We start from the raw sequence: 20640 nt of genomic DNA, 5'->3' as shown, positions 1-20640 counted from the left end.
TCCTGGTGGGGAAGTTTATTTCCTACAGATACAATTGACTAACACCACAGGAGACTGGGTCATCACCAAAAACAGCAGGAGGGTGGGATCCAGGGGCCTGATGGGAACCGAGAGCCAAGGGTGGGGCTGGCTGGATGCCAGCTGCACCAAGCACAGGAACGGATGTTCTCCAGGTGCCAGTGGACTCTGTGCACCGTGGAAAGAGGAGCCAGGCTCTGGAGACGCCACCAGGGAGAAGGAGATCAGGCACTCCCTCCCCCCCGTATGGGAGCATACGTCTGTCTGGCCTCTGAGAGCAGCCTCCTCCAGTTTCCAGCAGTCTCACGCACCCCTCCCCATGGCCCCCTATACCCCCCCCCAGCCCCTGGGAGAGGGGAAGGAGCAGAGAGTGAGGCCCAGAGCTGTGGAGTTCCAGGGGAACGAAGGAACAGGTCCCCCCCAACCCCACCTAGGAGCGGGCACAGACAAAAGCCCCCAAGTCCTTCAGAGATCACTCCCTCACTATTACGGGGATTCTCACCTTTTCCCTACCAGGATCCCACTGCCTTATAGCCGGGAAATCCCCCCCCCCCCTTAGCAACAAGGAAGGGGTAGGGTTACCAAGACCCCCTTTCTGGGGCAGCGATTCCAGGGTGAGAACCCTGCCGTGTGGCCTCTAAGCATTTCTAATAGCCCCATCTTGACTGGGCCAGAAGGGACCCCCACGTTCACTTCCTTCCTCACTTCAACTAATTTCCACCCATGGGCCCCTCAGTCATTCCCGTCCCCGCTTCCCCCCATACACACCCTGCATCCATATCGCAATGGGCTGTGCCTTGCCCCAGGGGAAAAACTATGTCAGGTCTCTGGTCTCTAAGGTCCTTGGTTTCTAAGGAGGCCTGGTCCCTAAAGAGACCTGGTCTCTGGCTTCTAAGGAGGCCTGGTTTCTAAGGTCCCTAAAGAGATGTGAACAGTGAACAGAACTGTCCTCACATGGGGACTCTAGGCCACATGGACCCTTTGGTGCCGGACAAGGTGGGAGCTGAGGATGAAGCTCCTCCCACACTCTGGGCATTTGTAGGGTTTCTCTGCCGAATGGGTGCGCTGGTGCTGATTCAGGGTGGAGCTGTCACCAAAGCCCTTCCCACACTCGGAGCACTTGTAGGGCCGCTCCCCGGTGTGGATGCGCTGGTGCTGGATCAGGGCCGAGCTGTCCCCAAAGCCCTTCCCACACTGGGTGCATTGGTAGGGTCGCTCCCCCGTGTGGGTGCGCTGGTGCTTGATGAAAGCTGAGCCCCAGCTGAAGCTCTTCCCACACTTGGGGCAGCTGTAGGGCCGCTCCCCGGTGTGGGTCCGCTGGTGCTTCACCAGGGTTGACTTGTGCCGGAAGCTTTTCCTGCACTGGGGGCATTTGTAGGGCTTATCGCCACGGTGGGTCCTCTGGTGCCCAATCAGGGTGGAGCTGTGGCTGAAGCTCATCCCGCAATCAGCGCACTTGTAGGGGCGTTCCCCCGTGTGGACCCGCTGGTGCTGAACCAGGTGCGAATTCCGGCTGAAGCTCTTCCCGCACTCGGTGCATTTGTAGGGCCGCTCGCCCGTGTGGATGCGCTGGTGCTGGATGAGGTAGGAGCTGTCGCTGAAGCTCTTCCCGCAGTCAGGGCATTTGTAGGGTCTCTCACCGTGATGCACCTTCTGGTGGCGGGTAAGGCCTGACTTGTCTCCGAAGCTTTTCCCACAATCCAGGCATTCGTAAGGCCGCTCGCCCGTGTGGGTGCGGCGGTGCTGCAGGAGGTAGGAGCTGTCGTTGAAGCCCTTCCCGCAGTCAGGGCATTTGTAGGGCCTCTCACCGGTGTGGATCCGCTGGTGCTTGGTGAGGTGGGAGCTCTGGCTGAAGCTCTTCCCGCACTGGGAGCAGCTGTAGGGTCTCTCCCCCGTGTGGATCCGCTGGTGCTTAATAAGATCTGAATACTGGCTAAAGCTCTTCCCACATTGCCCACAGATGGTCAGTCTCTGGGGGACAGACATGCTATTGAGAAGCCCAAATCCATTTTCCACCCCTTGGAGGTCTCCCCTCTGCCATCCCACCCTGTTGGCCTCTCCCTGCTCGGGGCTCTGCGATGGCCTGTGTGGCTCCTGCTGGGGATTCTCCTCCTCCTTCCTGGCACCTGTTGGGAGAAAGAGAAAATCCAGTTATGTGACAGGGAGAGAGGGGGCAGCAAAGGGATTTGTCACCAAACAGAAAACCCGATGGGCAGGAAGCAAACCCCCCACCCCCCAAACCCTTCCCACATGGGAGAGGAGGGGCCAGCAAAGGAATTTATCATTCACCCATTGATACGTCTGAAAAGTTTAATCTGGTTGTGAAGGACGGGGGAAAGGGAGAAAGTCACCTCACCTATCTACCCTAACCTCTCTGTGTTGTGTCTACTCCTCCTAAACTAATCTGAGAATCCTCCCTTATCCCATGGCAGTTTATGGTATCCATTCATCCAAATCCCGGGTCTAGTTCTGGTGTCCACAACTTCAGAAAAGGTGTTAACAAATTGGAGAGGGCTCAGAGAAGAGCAACAAGAATGATTTGTCCGTTCTGGATAACCTGTCTTATAGCGTACAAAGCTCAGTTGATTTAGCCTATCAAAGGGAAGTGACTTGATCACGGTCACTGGAAGACGATATCACCATCGATTCTAAGGCCAGGAGGGACCATCTAGTCTGACTTCCTGTGCAACCCAGGCCAGAGGACATCCCTCCTGATAATTCCTGTTTGAACCAGAGCAGGTCTTCTAAAAACAAAAACAACTAAAAAAACAAACAAACCACCCAATCTTGATTTTTCAAATTGCCCATGGTAGAGAATCCACTACGATCCTTGGTCAGTTGTCACATTGGCAAATTGCCCTCACTATCACAAATGTTCACCTTGTTTCCAGTCTGAATTTGTCTGGCTTCAAATTCTAGCCTTTGGGTCCTGTTAGACCTTTGTCTGCTAGACTGAAGAGCCCATTACTAAAATTTTGTTCCCCACATATGTAGTTAGACTGCTCAAAGCACCCCTTAACCTTCTCTTTATTAACCTAAATAGATGGAGCTCCTGGAGTCTATCATCCTAAGGCAGGTTGTCCAATCCTTCAATCATTCTTGTGGCTCTTCTCTGACCCCTCTCCAATTTATCAACATCCTTCCTGAAGTGTGGACCCCAGAACTGGACAGTCTACAGTAATGGCATCACCCTCCCCTGGTCCTTTTCAGAGTCACTCCTTCCCAGGTCTGCGGTATCTTTGATACAAGAAAGCTTTTTAATCTACTGGACAAAGGGAGAACGAGACCCAACAGCTGGGAATTGAAGCTGGATTAATTCAAACTGGAAATAAGATATTGATTCTTAACAGGGAGGGGATTTAGTCAGTGGAACAGCCTTACCAAGGGATGGGATGGATTTTCCATTACATGGAGACGGGGTTGTCTTTCTTTACGGAGACAGTGCGGCCTACTGGATAGAACACCAGGAGTCCTGGGTTCTATTCCTGGCTCTGCTACTGGGATGCCTTGGGCAAGTCCATTTCCCTCTCTGTACCTCAGTTTTCCCATCTGTAAAACGGGAAACGAGCCCTCCTCTATGAAAGTCCCACGACGATGCTCTCCAGCCTGGGCTACACAGGAAGGGCAGGCTGGACAACCATCATGGTTACTTTTGGCCAACCATCTAGGGATCTATGGATGGTCCCCTCTGGTTTTCCAATCCATGACACTAATCAGCCTGCCACAAGCCTTTCGGAATGCTCCCCTGGCCCAGCTTATCTAGTGCCCCCATCCAGACCAAGGCCACCAAGTCTAGTTATAGAGGCAGAGATGTGGAGGATGAGTGAGGGTACGTCTGCTCCAGCGTGAGCAGCCCCCCTGCCAAGCTCTGTCCAAGTCACCACGTCCTCTGGTGCTGCCTTCCCCCAGGCAGGTGGGTTGCAATGCCAGGGCTTCTGGGGAGCACATCCCACAATGCTTTGTGCTGCACTCAGCTGAGCTTGCTAGGTGATTCTTTCCCAGTGCATCCTGGGAGATGCCACCTGGCCTTCTGGGCACATGGGGATGATGGGAAGGCGTCAGCCGACTAGCGGCCCTCAAGGGGCTTAGCCAGCATCCTCACTGCGAAGCGGGGAGGTTAGCCGCCAGGTCCAGTACTTGAGGAAGACCCATATGGGGGGCAAGTGGCCGGATCACCGGGCCAAGGCTAAATGAAGGAGCCTGCAGCTGGCTAGATCGCCAGAAGCCAAGAGGACTCCCATGGGGCCTGGAAGCCAAACGCGATCCAGAGCTGGTGCCCTTGTCCCCTGGGGAGGAGGGACAGAAATAGGGACACTCCTTGTCCCCGGCTGGGGACGATACACAGCGAGGGGAGACAGACCTGGGGGGCTCCCGCTGGCTTGGCTGGGACCCCAGCTGTTCCCTTCGCTCCCAGCCGGTGTCCCTCATTCCTCACCTGTGCGGGCGCCTCTGGGGAGCTCCCTGCCCGGGGAGCCCTGGAGATCCGGGACCCGCGGCTCTGCCCCTGGCTCCATGCGGGGGATCGCGGCCGGGCCGGGGGATCCCGCTTGGAGAAATCTCCCCCCGGGGCAGAGAACGCGCCCGGGCTTTGGCCCCGCCGGCCCCGCTCTCTGCTGCGGGGGAGGCGGATCCAGGCCGGGGACCCTTCGGGGCAGCGAGATCGCGGGGGAGAACCGGGCTGGGCTGGGCTCGGCTCCGCTCCGGTCCCCTCCGGGCAGCGATTTCCTGCCCCTGCTGCTGTTCCCCGAGCGGGGACTCGGCCCTGCGCACACCCGGGCCAGCACTCGGGCTCCGGGGGGGCTGGACAGGAAGGTCCCTGCGCTGCTCCAGCCCCGCGGCTGGCAGCTCCCTGGGAAGCGGAAGGTTCAGGAGAGCGGGGGATTTAACCCGTTCTTCTCCGGGCCTTGCAGAGACACCGCTGGTTAGAGTCACTTCCGATCCCCCAATCCCCTTTCTACAGTGCTTAGCTCGCGCTCTTCTCCTAGCTGGGACCAGGACCCAGGAGCCCTGACCCCCCTAGACCCCACTCCCTTCCCCCGAGAGCTGGGGATAGGAGTAGAACCCAGGAGTCCTGACTGCCACTAGACCCCACTTCCTCTCCCCCCACACCTGCGGATAGAAGCTAAAACCCAGGAGTCCTGACTGCCACTAGACCCCACTTCCTCTCCCCCCACACCTGCGGATAGAAGCTAGAACCCAGGAGTCCTGACCCACCGATTCAATGCTTATCTAGGCAGAAGACTCCTCAAAACTACCACACAACCACGTGAGACGTGCAGATGGTGACAAAAGAGATCCAGGAAAGGTGATGAATATACACGATAACCCACTGTAGTTAAGACGTTCAATGGGGCTAGAGTATGTAACAGAGCTTTCTTACACCTGTGCTATCCGGATACAAGAGGAGAGATTAGGAATAGGGCCCTACTATTTTCACAGTCCATTTTGGTCAATTTCACAGACAAAGGATTTTTAAAATAGTAAATTTCATTATTTCAGATATTTAAATCTGAAATTTCATGGTGTTGTAGGCAGCCTGACCCAAAAAGGAATTGTGGGGGAGATCACAAGGTTATTGGGGGGGCTTGTTGTGCTGCTACCCTTACTTCTGAGCTGCTGGAGAGCGGCGGCTGCTGGCCGGGAGTCCAGCGCATGAGTCAGGATGGCATGGTATGGTATTGTCACCCTTACTTCTGCACTGCTGCCTGCAGAGCTGGGCCTTCAGTCAGCAGCTGCCACTCTCTGGTCGCTCAGGTCTGAAGGCAGCAGTGCAGAAGTAAGGATGGCATGGTATGGTATTGCCACCTTACTTCTCTGCTGCTGCTGGTGGGCGCTGCCTTCAGAACTGGGCACCTGGTCAACACCCGCTGCTCTCTGGCCGCCCAGCTCTGAAGGCAGCGCAGAGATAAGGGTGGAAATACCATGACCCCCATACAAAAAATAACCTTGCAAACTGCCTGCAATGCCCTGTGGGTCAGGCCCCCAATTTGAGAAACCCTGGTCTCCCCCATGAAATCTGTATAGTATATGGTAAAAGCACACAAAAAAACAGATTTCACGGTCCATGATGTGTTTTTCATGGCTGTGAATTTGGTAGGGCCTTAATTATGAATAATGTGAGACCACATTATCGGACAAGCTTGTGAGGGTCTAAGCGCTGCTTGATGGTGTTTCTGTTTGTATTGTTTCGCATGGATCCCTCAGCCGGTGCTGAGATACAGCTGTTTCAGGGGTGGAATGTGGGGCCTGTTTATACAGGATCCCTCACCTGCTGCTAAGATGTAGCCATCTCGGAGAGGGGTGTGGGGCTGTCTATATAGGGATACCTCACCCATTGCTGAGATGCAGTCACCGCTGAGGTGGATTGTGGGAGCTGTTTCTATAGGATCCTGCACCTGAATCTGAGATGCAACCACCTCTGGTATGGGGCATGAGGGCTGTTTATACAGAGATCCCTCCCAATTTTTAAACCAATGTTATGGGTTTTGTTTTTGTTTTAGGATATATTTCATGAGTTTTGAACACTCCAGGCCCGTCAAGACCAAGATTTTTATTATGAGAGTAATAATAATTCCTAGCTCTTATGTGCATTTGTAAATCTCAGGTCACTTTACAGGAGAGGGTAGTATCATTATCCCTTTGACACCCTGACATCCCCATATTCACCACTGTCATAGAATTTTAATATGTTTTGTACATGCCTTGTGAGGTATCATTCTAAAAGTCTTGATCTGTCAAACTTTAATATCCTGTTGGATTGTAGGTGTTATCGTTGTATGTAACGTTACAAAGTTTTGCCATGTATGTGTTACTGAAAGATGTTGTGAAGTTGAAAACACCCACAATTAGCCTTTCAGGTAGAACAATGGAGTAGCCAGACCATGTTAATTGCTGTCATCAACACCCATCCAGCGAAGAATCCACTAGCACAGGGAGTCTGTATAAGGAAGTTTCCTCGGAGGGAGCACATAGGCAATGGAGAATGTTTGGCCAATGGGGTGGACTCCCCATGTCACATTTATAGGTTCTTCCAGCTTGCTGGAAAGTCTCTGCACGATGAGGAGTGACATCATGACTTGGTCTTCACTCCCCCACAACTCAACACCTGAAAGAAGCCCTGGGAGACAAAGGACTCTGAATGGGGGAGGGGAACCCAAGCTGCAACGCAGATGCGGCTTGTGCCTCAAGAATCTGTAAGCCTGCTTGTATCATCAGACAGGGTGAGATGTTGCTGATTCTAGTTTGTATAAGACTTAGTTTGTGATTTTGTTTATTTACTAGGTAATCTACTTTGATCTGTTTGCTATCACTTAAAATCTATCTGCACTGGTACTCGACCGGCCCATCACTCTCCCTGAAGCCCTTACCACACTTGGGACACTTGTAGTGCTGCTCCAGCACCCACTCTGTCCTCCAGTGTTGAGCGAAATGAAAGACCAACCAGAAGCCCTTCCTCCAGCTGCCATGTCATCGCAGCCGCACCAGGAGGGCCACTCTTCGGTGGGGGTATGCTGGTGCTGCAGGGATGGGAACTCTCAGCAAAGCTCCTCCCTTATTTGGTGCCCTTGTAGGGCGCCTCTCCGGTGGGGATGACCAGTGGGTGGCCAGGTTGGAGCATAGCTGAAGCTCCTCCCACAGTCCAGACATTTTTGTAGGGGTGGGTCACCCAGATGGGTCTGGCAGTGATGGAGCAGACACCAAACCCTTCCCGCAGTCAGGATGTTGATGGGGTCTCCTCACCGCATGGGCACATTGGAGCTTGGAGAGGGACTATCTCTGCCCAGATCACCACCCACACTCGGGACATGCATGGGGTCTCTGCCCAGTGTGGACCATGTGGTAGGGAGCCAGCATCGCGCTCCCCCAAAGCCCTTCCCGAAGTCGGGGCATCAGTCAGGGTTCTCACCCATGTGGATGTGCTGGTGTTTCACGAGACTTATTCTCTGGACACCTCTTCGTGTTCTCTCTCTTCTTCTAAGCAAGATTTTCCTCCCCTGGCCCTGGCCTGGGGTCCATTTTGTCTTGACTCTCACTGGCATCTTCAGGCTCCGGGACATCCCATGCGGCTCTGCTCTTGCAGGCCCTTCCTGCTGGTGATTTTCCCCCATCCTGGCACCTGCTGGGAGACCGAAAGAATCCAGCCGGGGCTCGTTTCCTGCGCTGGGGAGAGAGGGGGCAGCAAAGGGGTTTGTCACTGAGAAGAAAATTTGATGGTCAGGAAGCGAATCCCCCCAAACCCTTTTCCAGAGGGGAGAGGAAGGGCTGGGTCTGTCCCAACGGCCCAGGAAAGGCCTCAGATAAAGGCTGGGGGAGGGGAGGGCTACTGCCAGGGGTGGGATCCAGGAGTGACGGCTGCCGTGAGAACAGGGACCTGCTGGGAATGATACTGAGCAAGATGAGACAGAATTCGGGGGGCTCCTGGCGGCCTTACTGGATCCCAGCTTTTCCCTTAAGTCCCAGACAGTCTCTGAGCCGGTGTCACTCATTCCTCATCTGTCTGGGATCCTCTTGGGATCTCCCTTTCCTCGGAGCCCTGGAGATCTGGGATGCTCGGCTCTTCCCCTCGCTCCATCCGGGAGATCACAGCTGGGTTGGGGATGGGGAATCCTGCTCCGGGGAAGGAAGCAGGCAAGGTGGCGCTTGGTGAAGTCTCCCTCAAGAACTTATACAGAGAATGTGCCCTGATTTTAACCCCAGCCCTATTCCCTGTCAGGGGGATGTGGGATCTGAGCAAAGGGAAAATGTTCACAGGGATCCTTTTGGGTACTGAAATGCCTGGGGGAAGATGGCCTGCACCATCTGTAGGAGTGGGATCCCCCCTACACACGGGCAGTGGGGGGACTTAGGCCCAGCACAGGTATCCCATCACAGTGATAGTCAGACTAGTGACTATGTAAAAAGGGGTCCTTACAAACACAGTCATTGCCTCACTGGAGCAAACAAGAGAACCTGGGGAACTACAGACCGGTCAGCCTCACTTCAGTCCCTGGCAAAATCATGGAGCAGGTCCTCAAGGAATCCATTTTGAAGCACTTGGATGAGAGGAAGGTGATCAGGAACAGTCAGCATGGATTCACCAAGGGCAAGTCATGCCTGACCAACCTGACTGCCTTCTATGGTGAGATAACTGGCTCTGTGGATATGGGGAAAGCAGTGGATGTGATATATCTTGACTATAGCAAAGCTTTTGATATGGTCTCCCACAGTATTTTTGCCAGCAAGTTAAAGAAGTATGGATTGGATGAATGGACTGTAAGGTGGATAGAAAGCTGGCTAGATTGTGGGGCTCAACGGGTAGTGATCAAAGGCTCGATGTCTAGTTGGCAGCCGGTATCAAGCGGAGTGTCCCAGGGGTCAGTCCTGGGGCCAGTTTTGTTCAACATCTTTATTAAGGATCTGGATGATGGGATGAATTGCAGATAACACTAAGCTGGGGGGAGAGGTAGATATGCTGGAGGGTAGGGATAGGGTCCAGAGTGACCTAGACAAATTGGAGGATTTGGCCAAAAGAAAGTTCAACCAAAAGAGGTTCAACAAGGACAAGTGCAAAGACCTGCACTTAGGACGGAAGAATCCCATGCACTGCTACAGGCTGGGAACCAACTGGCTAAGCAGCAATTCTGCAGAAAAGGACCTGGGGATTACAGTGAATGAGAAGCTGGATATGAGTCAGCAGTGTGCCCTCGTTGCCAAGAAGGCCAACGGCATATTGGGCTTCATTAGTAGGAGCATTGCCAGCTAATAGAGGGAAGTGATTATTCCCCTCTATTCGGCATTGGTGAGGCCACCCTGGAGTATTGTGTCCAGTTTTGGTCCCCCCTCTACAGAAGGGATGTGGAAAAATTGGAGAAAGTCCAGCAGAGGCCAAAACAAAAATGATTAGGAGGCTGGGGCACATGATTTATGAGGAGAGGCTGAGGGAACTGGGCTTGTTTAGTCTGCAGAATAGAAGAATGAGGGGGGATTTGATAGCAGCCTTCAACTACCTGAAGGGGAGGGTCCAAAGAGGATGGAGCTCGGCTGTTCTCAGTGGTGGCAGATGACAGAACAAGGAGCAATGGTCTCAAGTTGCAGTGGGGGAGGTCTAGGTTGGATATTAGGAAACACTATTTCACTAGGAGGGTGGTGAAGCACTGGAATGCGTTATCTAAGGAGGTGGTGGAATCTCCATCCTTAGAGGTTTTTAAGGCCCGGCTTGACATAGCCCTGGCTGGGATGATTGAGTTGGTGTTGGTCCTGCTTTGAGCAGGGGGTTGGACTAGATACCTCCTGAGGTCTCTTCCCACCCTAATCTTCTATAATTCTAAACCAATGGGCCCACCTGGCTTGGTATCGCACCCCTCCCTGGATCAGCCCCATGGTTAAAAAGCTAGACTGGTATCAAATGCACGTGGCACAGGGGACTCCTCGTTGGCCAGGTGTTTCCAGGGGGCCCTGCAGGGATCGGCTCTGGGCCCCACGCTATGTTGGAAGGAGACATAAGGGGATCCCTGGCCCAGTTTGCAGAGGACCCGCGCTGGGGGGAGACAAGCGGTAGATCAGGAAGAGGCCAGGTGGCTGAGTCAGAGCCAGCTGCATGGGTGGGAAGTTCGGCACGTGTTTTAATACGGCGCGGTGTAAACGGGTCCATTGGGGAACAAAGAACGAGGGCCCCACGCCCCCAGGGTGGGGATTGGCCGGAGCCTCCGTCACCCACCACCCAGGGTCGCCTGTCCCTTTAAAGCCCCAGCTTCTCGCCCTCATCCAAGATGGCCTCCCCCTGAAACTGCTTCACACCCTCCGATGCCCTTATCCAAGATGGCAGCACCGCATGGCGGCTCCGCTATGTCCCCTTGCCACCCCAACACACATACACCTTGCACGGTTGCCCCACCCCAAGATGGCGGCGGCTCAGCTTGAGCCGTGACACGGCTTTCTTTCTCGCCCTTTGCCAAGATGGCGGCCCCCACGGCTTCAAGCTCCGGGGACCCCCGGGCAGCAAGGCGCGCGCCTATTGGCTGCGGGGGGACGGGAGCAAGGCCCGCTGCTATTGGCCACGGGGGGTCAGGCCGTGGAGCTTCGGCAGAAACGGGGCGGGGCGGCAGGAGGTTGAGCCGCAGCCGGAGACCGAACGGGAGCGGGCGAGAGCCGGTGAGCGGGTGGGGGGGAGCAGTGCGGGAAAGGGGGGCAATGGGGGGAGCTGGGAGGGGGAGCAGTGGGAGGGAGGGAGGGGGGGCAGTGGGGGAGCAGTGGTGGAAGAGGGGCAGTGGGGAGAGCCGTGGGAGGGAGGGGGCAATGGGGGGGAGCTGGGAGGGGGAGCAGTGGGAGGGAGGGGGGCAGTGAGGGAGCAGTGGGAGGGAGAGGGAAATGGGGGGAGCTGGGAGGGGAAGCAGTGGTGGAAGAGGGGCAGTGGGGAGAGCAGTGGGAGGAAGAAGATCTAGGGGGTTAGGGAGCAATGAGGACCTTTGAGGAGGGACTCATGGGGCAGGACAATGTGGGGGGGGAATCAGTGAGGGGAGGATAATGGGGGCGGGATGGGGGAAGGGGAAGGGCAGCGGAGGTGTGGGGAGACCTGGGGGATGGATGGCTTGGGGGATTTGGGACAGTGAGAGAAGTGGTGGAGGGATTTGTTGGGGGAAAGCCGGAGTGCAGCGGGGGAGAAAGGGACCAATGGGGGAGACCTGGTGGAAGGGCAGTTTAGGGGGACCAGTGATGGGAGCCGTGGGGGAAGACCCAGGGGGAGAGCAGATGGTGAGAGGGGGCACCTACAGGGAGGGGGGGCAATTTGTGGAGGCGAGGGAGGAGGGGTGCAGCATGGGAGGGGAACGAACATGGGGAGAGCTGGGGGAAGAGGGGACCTGCGGGAGGGGATGAGAGTAAAGGGGTGAGGGAGAGGCGGGTGGATGAGGGAAAGGGGGAGTAGTTGGGTGGGGGTGAGACTCAAGGGGAGGAGAGAGACCTAGAACTGGGGCGATGGATTTTGGGGTAGGGACCCAGTGGGGGTGAGATTTGGGAGTAATCAGAGTGGGAGACTGAGAGAGGGGAAATAGAGAGGGCTGGTGGGGAGGAGCTGGGGAAGAAGGGAGGAACCTGAAGCGGGGTGGAGAGAATCAGGGTGGGGGAGTCCTAGGGGCAGAGTTAGGCAGGGTCAGTGCTGGGAGGCAGGACAAAGATGGAGATGCCCCATCAGGGCCCCTCTAGCCTGTCCCCGACTGCCCAGGATCCATGCGTGTCCTTTGTGGCCTGGGAAACCATCTCTAGGTGATGGATCCCAACCCCCACACCTCCCGAGCTTCCCCTTTGCTCCCAAGCTGGTGTCAGGTCACACCTGAGCTGCGCAGGGGCTCTCTGGTTACCGCTAGCAATGGCTTTGCCTGCCTGCTAATGCCCTGTAATTATTCTCCCAGCGGCTCCCTGCTCTGCTTGTCCATTGTGATCTCTGAGTCCTGCATGGTGGGAATGTGCCACCTCTGCAGCCCCTCCCCACAGCATTGGGGAGAGCCCCCCCCATACACACACACCCCAGTCTGATCCCCCATGGCTCAGCCCTCTGCTATTGTGGCCATGCTGCCAACCCTAGGATGCAGGAGGTGTGACCAGAGCCGTGCCCCCTAGAGCTGGGCTAGGGCGGGGGTCTTGCAGTGTTCATTGTAAATCTGGATTCTCTTTCCTGGGCAGAGGCGGCCACGCTGGAGGATGAATAGGCAGGAGGCTGTCCCGGGACGACCTCTGAACCCCTGATCCCAGGGGGCTGCCCCCTACATCCCAGCTGGAGCCAGCCATGGAGCACCCCGTGGCCAGAGGGGCGCTGGCAGGGGGCGGCACCAGGCTGTCTGCCTCGGAGCGGAACATCCGACGCCAGAGGCTCATCGTGTACAGGTGTGTGTGGGGGGTTCACCTCTGTCCAGCGGCCTCCCCTCTGGGGTCAGGGCCTGTCCATCCCGCTCTGGGCAGACCTCACCGGGGGCAGCGCCCTTCCTCTTTCCCTGGGCGTGGCCGGGAGGACTGTGTGTTTGGGTGGGGAGAGATTCAGGGGCTGTGGGTGGCAGACAATGAGGGGCAGTGGTCTGAGCCAGGCCGGGTGGGGATTTGGGCGGGGGAGGGGGAGCTGTGGGTCTCTGGGTCCTGGAGCGAACATCATGCCAGTAATCAGGGGGATTTGGGGTCAATGGCCCCCGTGAGTGACCCCATCTCTCTCTTCCAGACCCTCCACTGAAAAGCAGAGCTCCCCCGCCCCCCGGGGGCCTGAGGAGAAGGCTCCCCCACTGTGCTGGCTGCCCCGGGGCAGGGCTGGGTCTCCTCAGGCAAGGCGCCAGTCGGAGAGGCTGCAGGGCAGACGGCAGCGGCTGCAGCAGGGGGTGCCTCAGTGGGGCCAGGGGGCGGAGCTGTGGCTGGTGGCCTCGCCCATGGAGAGAGCCCGGCACAGGGTCCTGGCCATTGCCCTGGAGGAGTGTCTTGCCACCACACAAGGGGCTGTGAGTGCGAAGGGGAGGGATGGTCTGGGGGTTGGGGGGCCCTGCTTAGAGATCTGATGGCCTGAGCCCCCCCAACCTCCCCTGAGCCCTCCCAGCCCTGTCGTCCTGCTCCCTTTCTCCAGCCAGCCTCTCCCCCATGTACCCTCCTTCTCTCCCTGCTGTGGTTTGCCCCTGGATGGCCCAGTAACTCCTGTGCTGAGCTCGGGGGGGCGGGGAAGGACCGCTTGGTATTTGTGCCCCCATTACACATGGGAGGGGACCAGGCTGGGCTCTTGAGGAGGGTCATTTGGGGGTGCCAGGAGCTGGGAGTCAGTTTGGGGGGAAGGGATGGGGTTCATGCTTAACCCCATGGTGTCTCTTGCCCAGCAGGTCTCCCAAAGGGGCAACTCCCCCTCAGCTCATCCGGCCACCCCCTCCCTCCCAGGACACCCCCTCCCTGGGAAGGCCTTGCCCCCTCTTGGGAGCCCTCTGCCTGGTTCGGATCGGACCCCTAGGCATCAGGAGCCGGCCACGGACAGGTGAGTGGGGGTGGATCACGTGTCAGGGCACCTGTTGACCGGGCACCTTCCAAATACTGAGCAGGGTGTCTGCCGGGGGAGGTATAGCAGCATGTGGGAGGCTGGGAAAGGGAAGCGGGGTGCTTTGGGAGTAAGGGGGGCCGTGGGGAAGCGGGGTGCTTTAGGAGTAAGGGGGGCCGTGGGGATGCGGGGTGCTTTGGGGGTGGGGGGGGCCGGGGGGGGGGGGGGGGGGTTGGGGGGGGGGGGGGGCTGTGGGGAAGCGGGGTGCTTTGGGCGTCGCGGGAGTCTCAGTGGAGCTGATGGCAGGGATGCAGGGAGTGGGATCTCGGAGTGGGTGCTGGTGGTGGTGTGATTTGGGGGGGAGGGGAGTCTCTGGGGGGCTGAAGATCCTGGGGGGCAAAGATTGTACCAGTGAGCGACAGGGCTTTGGGGTCCGTGGCCCCGTCTCGTTCTTCCAGACCCTCCCCCGAGGAGCGCCGGTCTCCCATCTGCCAGAGGCCTGAGAATAAGGCCCCCGCATCGTGCTGGCCGCCCCAGGGTACAGCCGGGTCCGAGTCAGAGCGGCTGCAGAGCAAGCAGTGGCTGCTGCGGCAGGGGGCGCCGCAGCAGAGCCGGGGGCCGGGGTCATCTCCCTCCATCTCCCAGCAGGGGAAGGAGCTGGTGACGTCGCCCATGGAGAGGGCCCAGCAGCGCGTCCTGACCGTGGCACTGGAGGAGTGCCCCATGGCAGCAGTGAGCAGTGGGGGGCTAGAGGGAGCTGCCGGAGCCCAGAGAGGAGGGGATGGGGGTGGGGGGGCTGCCAGAGCCCAGGCCAGAGGGGCTGGGGTGGGGGAGGGATGGGGGGTGGGGACAGGGGTGAGGGAGGGATTGGGAGGAGCTGTGGGGACAGGGAGGGGGCTGCCAGAGCCCAGCCCAGAGGGGAGAGGGATGGGTGGGGATCTCAGCAGTGGGTGCTATCCCAGGTAGGTCAATGGAGGGAGGGGTTGGGCTTACGACCAAGGAGGAAGCTGCCCTGACCAGGTGCCGCTGTCCTGTCAGCCTCGGGTGCGGGGGGGTGGACCCCATCCCGTGCCCCAGCTCAGATGCCACCTCTCATTGGCAGGATGCCAGCCTTCAGCAGGAAGATCTGCTGATGCCGTCGCCTCCTAGCACGTAAGTGCACGTCCCTACCAACCAGCTGGGGTGGGACACAGGGCCCTCTAGGGGGCGCTGGCCCAGAGCTTCACTTCCCCTCTCTCTCCTGACAGGGTTGATCAGCTGACAGCATCTTCCTCGGACCAGTGGGAGCAGTGCCCACAGTCAGGTAGGCGGAGCTCCAACTCATGCAGGGGTGGGGCTGGGGGTGGAGCTTGGACACAGGGGTGGGGCTCCATGGGAAGCAAGGGTTGAACTTTTCCTCAAAACGTTTTTTGACCGAAAATGTTGTTGAGAAAGAAACATTAATTTAAATGAAATTTCAGTAAAAAAATATTCTATTTTGGATGTTTTGAGAGTATCATTTTCTTGTTTAGCAACCATTTCTTTGTTTTGTAGAAAAAGACGTGCTGAGAAGCTTCTAAAGAGATTGAATCAGTCCAAAAAACATTTAGATCTTTATCGGAATGAAACCTTTCTGCTCGAAATGTGACTTTCCCCAAGTCTCGTTTTGTGGGAAGTCAACGTTTCTTCTTTTGTTCTGAAAATAGGGCTGGGGAGGCAAGTGTGTGCATTTTGAGGGCGGGGGGTTTCTGGGAGCTTGCTGAGGGTTTAGTGGATTCAGTACCCTTGAGGGCTGTCTGTGCATCGCAGGATGTGGTCTTCCCTTGACTTCTCCTGAACCCTGTGCCCTCCTCCCAGCAGATCCTGTCCCAGAAGAAGCCGAGCCACCTGGCAGCCTCCTGCCTTCCTCCTCCTCCGCCTGGCCTCCCCCGATCTGTTCGCTGCTGCGCCCCCGGGCCACGGTCCCCCCCTTGCGGCACTGGGGCATCGCCCCGCTCTTCCAGAGTGTCAAGTCCAAGCTGGAGACCTTCGCCGACATCTTCCTGAGCCCGGTCAAGCCGCGCTTGCGCCCCCCGCCGTCTCCTCAGCCGGACGAGGGAGAGGGTGGGGGGCAGCCGGCGGAGCCTCTCCGCCCCGAGGAGGAGCCAGCGCAGAGCCGGAGCGGGCCAAGCCAGCAGGGGGCGCACAGCTCGCGCCAGGGGGTGAACATCGAGGTGAAAATTGCCATCTCGCAGCCGGCTGAGAGGAGGGTCCCTGGCGAGGCCAAAGATGATGGGGAGGGGGACAGCATTGTGAGCCGCCGACCCCCCATCTGCCAGTGGCGCCTGAGCCCTGAGGACCCCAGCCAGCCCCGCCTGGGCCGCAGCTACTCCTGCCCGGACTTCCCCTGGGCCATGCCGTCCCCATTGCCAGCGTCCGCCCCCTGCCCGCCTCGCCGGCGTCGTCACACGGTCTGCAGCCTGGAGGTGTCGCGGGAGTTGCTGCGGGGCCACCCCTCGCCCCCCATCCTGCCCTGCCTGCGCAAAGAGGTCTTCCCCTTCCCGTCCCCGGCCTCCCGCCACCTGCTCAGCCCGGTGGTGTGCATGACCCGCTGCGACGAGGCCCGTTCCTCCTGCCCGGGCCCACCCCACCACGAGGAGCCTGCCACTGCCCTGCTTTGCCCCAGGTAACCCTGCCCCACCTGCTATCCCTTGGCTGCCCCTAACACCACCTCGCCACCCCACCTTGTCCCAGGTAACCCCTGCCCCATCCCTCTTGCCGCCCTGCCATGGCCTAGGTCGTCCCACTGCCATCCTGCCTTGCCCCAGCATCTGGGCTCCTGGTGCCATGGCATCGCCTGGCCCTCCAGAAACGGCCCTGAGAGGTTCCTGGTCCATATGGTCTCCTTGCCTCACAGGGACGGCTCCCAATGCCCGGAGCAGGGGGACAGGGGCCATGGCGTCACCACAGGCGGGATTCTCCTGTCACGCACAGATGCCAAGGTGAGGTGGACCAATGGGAGGCAGTGTTGGTCCCAGAGTCCCAGTGCGGTGCTGGGGGCGCCATGCTGTGGGAAGTGGGGGGCTCAGCGGGGGATGCCGTGCTGCCGGGGGGCAGGGTTGGCGGGGGCGGGGTGCCGTGCGGGGGGGCCAGCGTGCTGCGGCGGGAAGGCTCGGCGGGGGGCACGGTGCGGCAGGGGGGGGGGGGGGGGGAGCTCAGCGGGGGATTCTGGTAGAGCAGAGGATTCTGGGAGTACCCTGAGGACACAATGGCTCTAGGAGGATCCAACAGCAGACCATTCTGGGTGTATCCCCAGGGGAGATGCTCCCTGGAAGAGCTGAGGCTTCTGGGAGTATCCTGAGAGGGGAGGGCGTCATGCTGGTGGGAGTGGGAGGGGTGGTGTCTTGCTGCGGGGGGGCGCAGTGCTGCCGGAGTGGCGGGGGGGCTCAGCGGGGGGTGGGGGAGGCTCAGTGGGGGTGCAGTGCTGCCGGGAACAAGGGAGGGCTTGGCCGGGGGGGCTCGGCGTGGGGCACCATGCTGCGGGAAGTGGGGTGGGGGCTCAGCAGGGGATTCTGGTAGAGCAGAGGATTCTGGGAGTACCCCGAGGAGACGGCTCTAGGAGGATCCAACAGCAGACCATTCTGGGTGTATCCCCAGGGGAGATGCTCCCTGGAAGAGCTGAGGCTTCTGGGAGTATCCTGGAAGGGGGGCCGTCATGCTGGCAGGGGCGTGTCGTGCTGCAGTGGGAGGCTCGGTGGGGGGCGCAGTGCTGTCGGGAGCAGGGGAGGGCTTGGTGGGGAGCGGGGGGGCTCGGAGGGGGGTGCCGTGCTGTCGGGAACAGGGAGGTGGCTCGGCAGGGTGCCGTGCTGCCGGGGGCACTCTCCACTCTGTGTGTACATAACAGGGAATCTTTCCTGATCCTGTTCTATTTTTCTCCCCATTCCCTGCAGTGCTCCCAGGAAGAGACCACAGGGAAAGTGTCCCGCTTCCGCATCCGCAAGACCCCAGCCAAACAGCAAGCCAACCTCACGCCAATGGGCCTGCCCCGGCCGGTCAGGTATTGGGAGCTCTGGGGGGAGGGGAGTGGTTGAGAGTCAGGACTCCTGGGTTCTATCCCCGGCTCTGAATCTCCCCAGCGGTTACAGCAGGCCATAGGATTCTCTTCCATTCCTGTTGTGTGGCGGCCGTCCAGCCCCCACGTCCCACCCCCGAGGCTGCCGAGTCTCCATACGGACAAGGGATTTCCGTGCGCTGTTGCTAAGTCTGGTCTCCCTGTAATAGGTTGGACAAGAAGGAGTTCAGTTTGGAGGAGATCTACACGAATAAGAACTATCGCACTCCCACCGAGAAGCGGTGAGAGGGCCCTGGGTGCAGCTGCTGGAGGGGGTGAGGGGTTGGGGGTGGCTACGATGGGGGGACATCCCCCTCTTCCAACTCACAGGAAGGGGAGAGCCTGGCTTCAGAGTTGTGGAGGGATGCAGGAGGTTAAATCTACCTGTGGTTGGTTCTTGCTGCTGGGAACCCAGGGGTCCAGCTCACAAACTCGCTGCCCCCCTAAACAGCAGGAGGTGTTTGGTCCTGAGTGGAGGACCCAGGAGTCCGATCCCCATTCTCCCCACTCCTTGTGCTGAGGGTGTCCCAGCTGGGGGACACAGTAGGTGAGGACCGAGGTGTCTGGGCCCCATTTGTGCTGTCGGCGTCCCAGCTGGGATACAGCGTGGGTTGGTGGACTCGGGCACTGGGTCCCGTCTAGCCCCCTCTCCTCCCCCCGTAGGACCTTCGAGACGATCTTCGAGGAGCCTCGGGAGCGGAACGGGGCACTGGTGCTTACCAGCCAGCGCAAGCTGAAGCGCACCATGGAATTCCAGGACAGCAGCCTGCCCCGCAAGCAGCGCCGTGCCCGGCCCCGGGGGAGGCTGGCGGGGCGAGCACCAGGTGGGCGCCGGGCCCCACCCCAGCACCCTGACCTGGAGGAACTGCTGCGTCAGCGCCTGGCCGAGCTGGATGCCCTGTTTGAAGCTGATGGGGACTAGGGGGGCGCTGTGCACTGTCCAGATCCGTGGTGGGCATTGAGCCAGAGACTGAGTGGCCCCTCTGTCCTTGGAATTGCTCATTGGCCTGGGCGAGCTCCCAGAATCCTCTGGGATCCTAGGAGAGTAGTTACCTCCCAGGATACTCCCAGAAGCCTCAGCTCTTCCAGGGAGCATCTCCCCTGGGGGTACACCCAGAATGGTCTGCTATTGGATCCTCCTAGAGCCATCGTGTCCTATGGGGTACTCCCAGAATCCTCTGCTCCCCTGGGGCTCCTGGACCCACGTCCAAGCAGAGATCTCTCTGGGAGAGAGAGATGTCCTAGTTCTACCCAGAATCCTTTGCTGCCCAGGCGGAGTCATCTCCTCCCTGAACCCTAGTTCCACCCAGAATTGGCTGCTTCCCTGGGGGCAGCTCTTGGCTGCTCCCAGATCTGCCTGAGCTGAGGCAGCCGTCCTGCAGCCCGTCGCCAAGCTGCCTCCGCCACTGCTCCCCTCACAGGCTCCAGGTCCAGTCCAGGAGCGGGGTGGGGGGGGATGAATGTCCAGCAGGTGTGATTGAACCTTTCCATTCTCAGCACTCAGTTGCCTACGCACAAATCCTCCTGGTGCTTCCATCCCCCCGGTGCCTGTCTACTGCCCCCCAGGGGCTGAACATACCAGGGGGCAGATAGTTTAGTGTGGAGGGGGGGCAGTATTAGCCATTTTAGGATCACCTCCCACTGGGTTCCTGGGGGGCAAGTGGCCTTTGTCCAGTCGGGCTGGGATATAGGGCAGGAGAGGGGGCTTGTGGCATCAGTTCCCTGTGTGCATCAGGAGGAGGGCATTTTCCCCTCTGACGTGTGACTGCAGCCTCGGGGGCACTGGTAGGAGCCCTGGGCGGGCGGTGTCTCCTGGGCTGGGCCCCGTTGGGTCAGTCAGTGGATATTTGCTGGTTTTATGTGTGTGGTTTTTTTTGAGATCTATATTTCTATTAAACTTTTCAACAAAAACATCCAGCCTGTTGTCTGATCTGCTTCATTTGTGCTGACCCTGGCACTAGGGACCACTGTGCTGCAGGGGGGGAGCTCAGTAGGGGGCAATCTCCCTTTGCAGGCAGTGCTGATCTCTACACACCACTAGGGGGTGCTCTGCTGCAGTGAGCTCCTCGGCTGTGATCTGAGAGGTAGCAGGTACAGGAGGAAGCTGGTGGGAGGTAAGCCCTCAACCTCCATTCCCTGTGGGTGGGAGATATGTCCACCTGGAGCTGCTGGACTAACTGGCCCAGGCTGTTAACCCTGAACCCTACTGTTGGCAGTAATTGAGTGCTGCGCCTTGCTTGTTCGGGCTTATTTGGCAGCTCTGAGCCTGCCATAGCCACTGCAATGCCTTGCCCGAGTCTGCCCTGTTTGTGCCCCATCTCTTAAGGGAGCAGGGGCCCAAAGAGGGTGGGAGCTGCAGCAGAAGAGGCTCCTGTTTTCATGCGCGGGAAAGGAGATGGGAGGAGGCCAGTGTTAAGGCAACTCCTTTACTGTAGCACCTAGGAGCCCCAGTCACAGTCCAGGTCTGCATTGTGCTTGGTGCTGTATGAACAAAGTGATTGTCCCTTGAGTGCCGGCACTGGATAGGGATGAGATATGCCGGGTCATACCCCCTCCCCACTGCTGTGGCTTGGGGTGGAGG

General features: G+C 58.7%; 2 protein-coding genes across 6 annotated transcripts; one reads left to right on the top strand and one right to left on the bottom strand.

Annotated features, from left to right (window-relative positions):
• LOC117876273 (zinc finger protein 629-like) lies at nucleotides 1-4875 on the bottom strand. 2 transcript variants are annotated; one of them, XM_034768256.1, is made up of 2 exons: nucleotides 4454-4875; nucleotides 1-2144 (listed from the first exon to the last, which is right to left on the bottom strand). In XM_034768256.1, exons 1-2 carry the CDS (start codon nucleotides 4530-4532, stop codon nucleotides 982-984), a joined length of 1242 nt encoding a protein of 413 aa, XP_034624147.1. In that variant the 5' UTR covers nucleotides 4533-4875; the 3' UTR covers nucleotides 1-981. The 2 variants fall into 2 exon arrangements, with proteins under 2 accessions (XP_034624147.1, XP_034624148.1); XM_034768257.1 differs by lacking the exon at nucleotides 4454-4875 and adding an exon at nucleotides 3400-4354.
• Nucleotides 4876-10977: 6102 nt separating this feature from the next.
• PRR14 (proline rich 14) lies at nucleotides 10978-19976 on the top strand. 4 transcript variants are annotated; one of them, XM_034768200.1, is made up of 12 exons: nucleotides 10991-11148; nucleotides 12676-12876; nucleotides 13202-13301; nucleotides 13842-13990; nucleotides 14449-14722; nucleotides 15093-15142; nucleotides 15238-15293; nucleotides 15827-16634; nucleotides 16866-16950; nucleotides 17899-18005; nucleotides 18230-18301; nucleotides 18723-19976. In XM_034768200.1, exons 2-12 carry the CDS (start codon nucleotides 12779-12781, stop codon nucleotides 18979-18981), a joined length of 2058 nt encoding a protein of 685 aa, XP_034624091.1. In that variant the 5' UTR covers nucleotides 10991-11148; nucleotides 12676-12778; the 3' UTR covers nucleotides 18982-19976. The 4 variants fall into 4 exon arrangements, with proteins under 4 accessions (XP_034624092.1, XP_034624091.1, XP_034624089.1 ...); XM_034768198.1 differs by having other exon boundaries at nucleotides 10994-11148; nucleotides 13202-13472; XM_034768199.1 differs by having other exon boundaries at nucleotides 10995-11148; nucleotides 13202-13472; nucleotides 15830-16634.
• Nucleotides 19977-20640: the final 664 nt, after the last annotated feature.

This window comes from Trachemys scripta, chromosome 4, assembly GCF_013100865.1.
Source record: "Trachemys scripta elegans isolate TJP31775 chromosome 4, CAS_Tse_1.0, whole genome shotgun sequence".
NCBI lineage: Eukaryota > Metazoa > Chordata > Testudines > Emydidae > Trachemys > Trachemys scripta.
Note: the sequence above shows the minus strand (reverse complement) of the source record. Positions and strands in the feature narration are given on the sequence as shown.

Bases quoted from the DNA above. Each gene is read 5' to 3' on its own strand.
- LOC117876273 (XM_034768256.1), bottom strand. From the start codon at position 4,532: ATGGAGCCAGGGGCAGAGCCGCGGGTCCCGGATCTCCAGGGCTCCCCG. The intron at 2,145-4,453 runs GTGAGGAATGAG...TTCTCCCAACAG, and splicing joins CCCCAGAGGCGCCCGCACAG to GTGCCAGGAAGGAGGAGGAG.
- PRR14 (XM_034768198.1), top strand. From the start codon at position 12,779: ATGGAGCACCCCGTGGCCAGAGGGGCGCTGGCAGGGGGCGGCACCAGG. The intron at 13,473-13,841 runs GTGAGTGCGAAG...CTTGCCCAGCAG, and splicing joins TTGCCACCACACAAGGGGCT to GTCTCCCAAAGGGGCAACTC. The intron at 18,302-18,722 runs GTGAGAGGGCCC...CTCCCCCCGTAG, and splicing joins CGCACTCCCACCGAGAAGCG to GACCTTCGAGACGATCTTCG.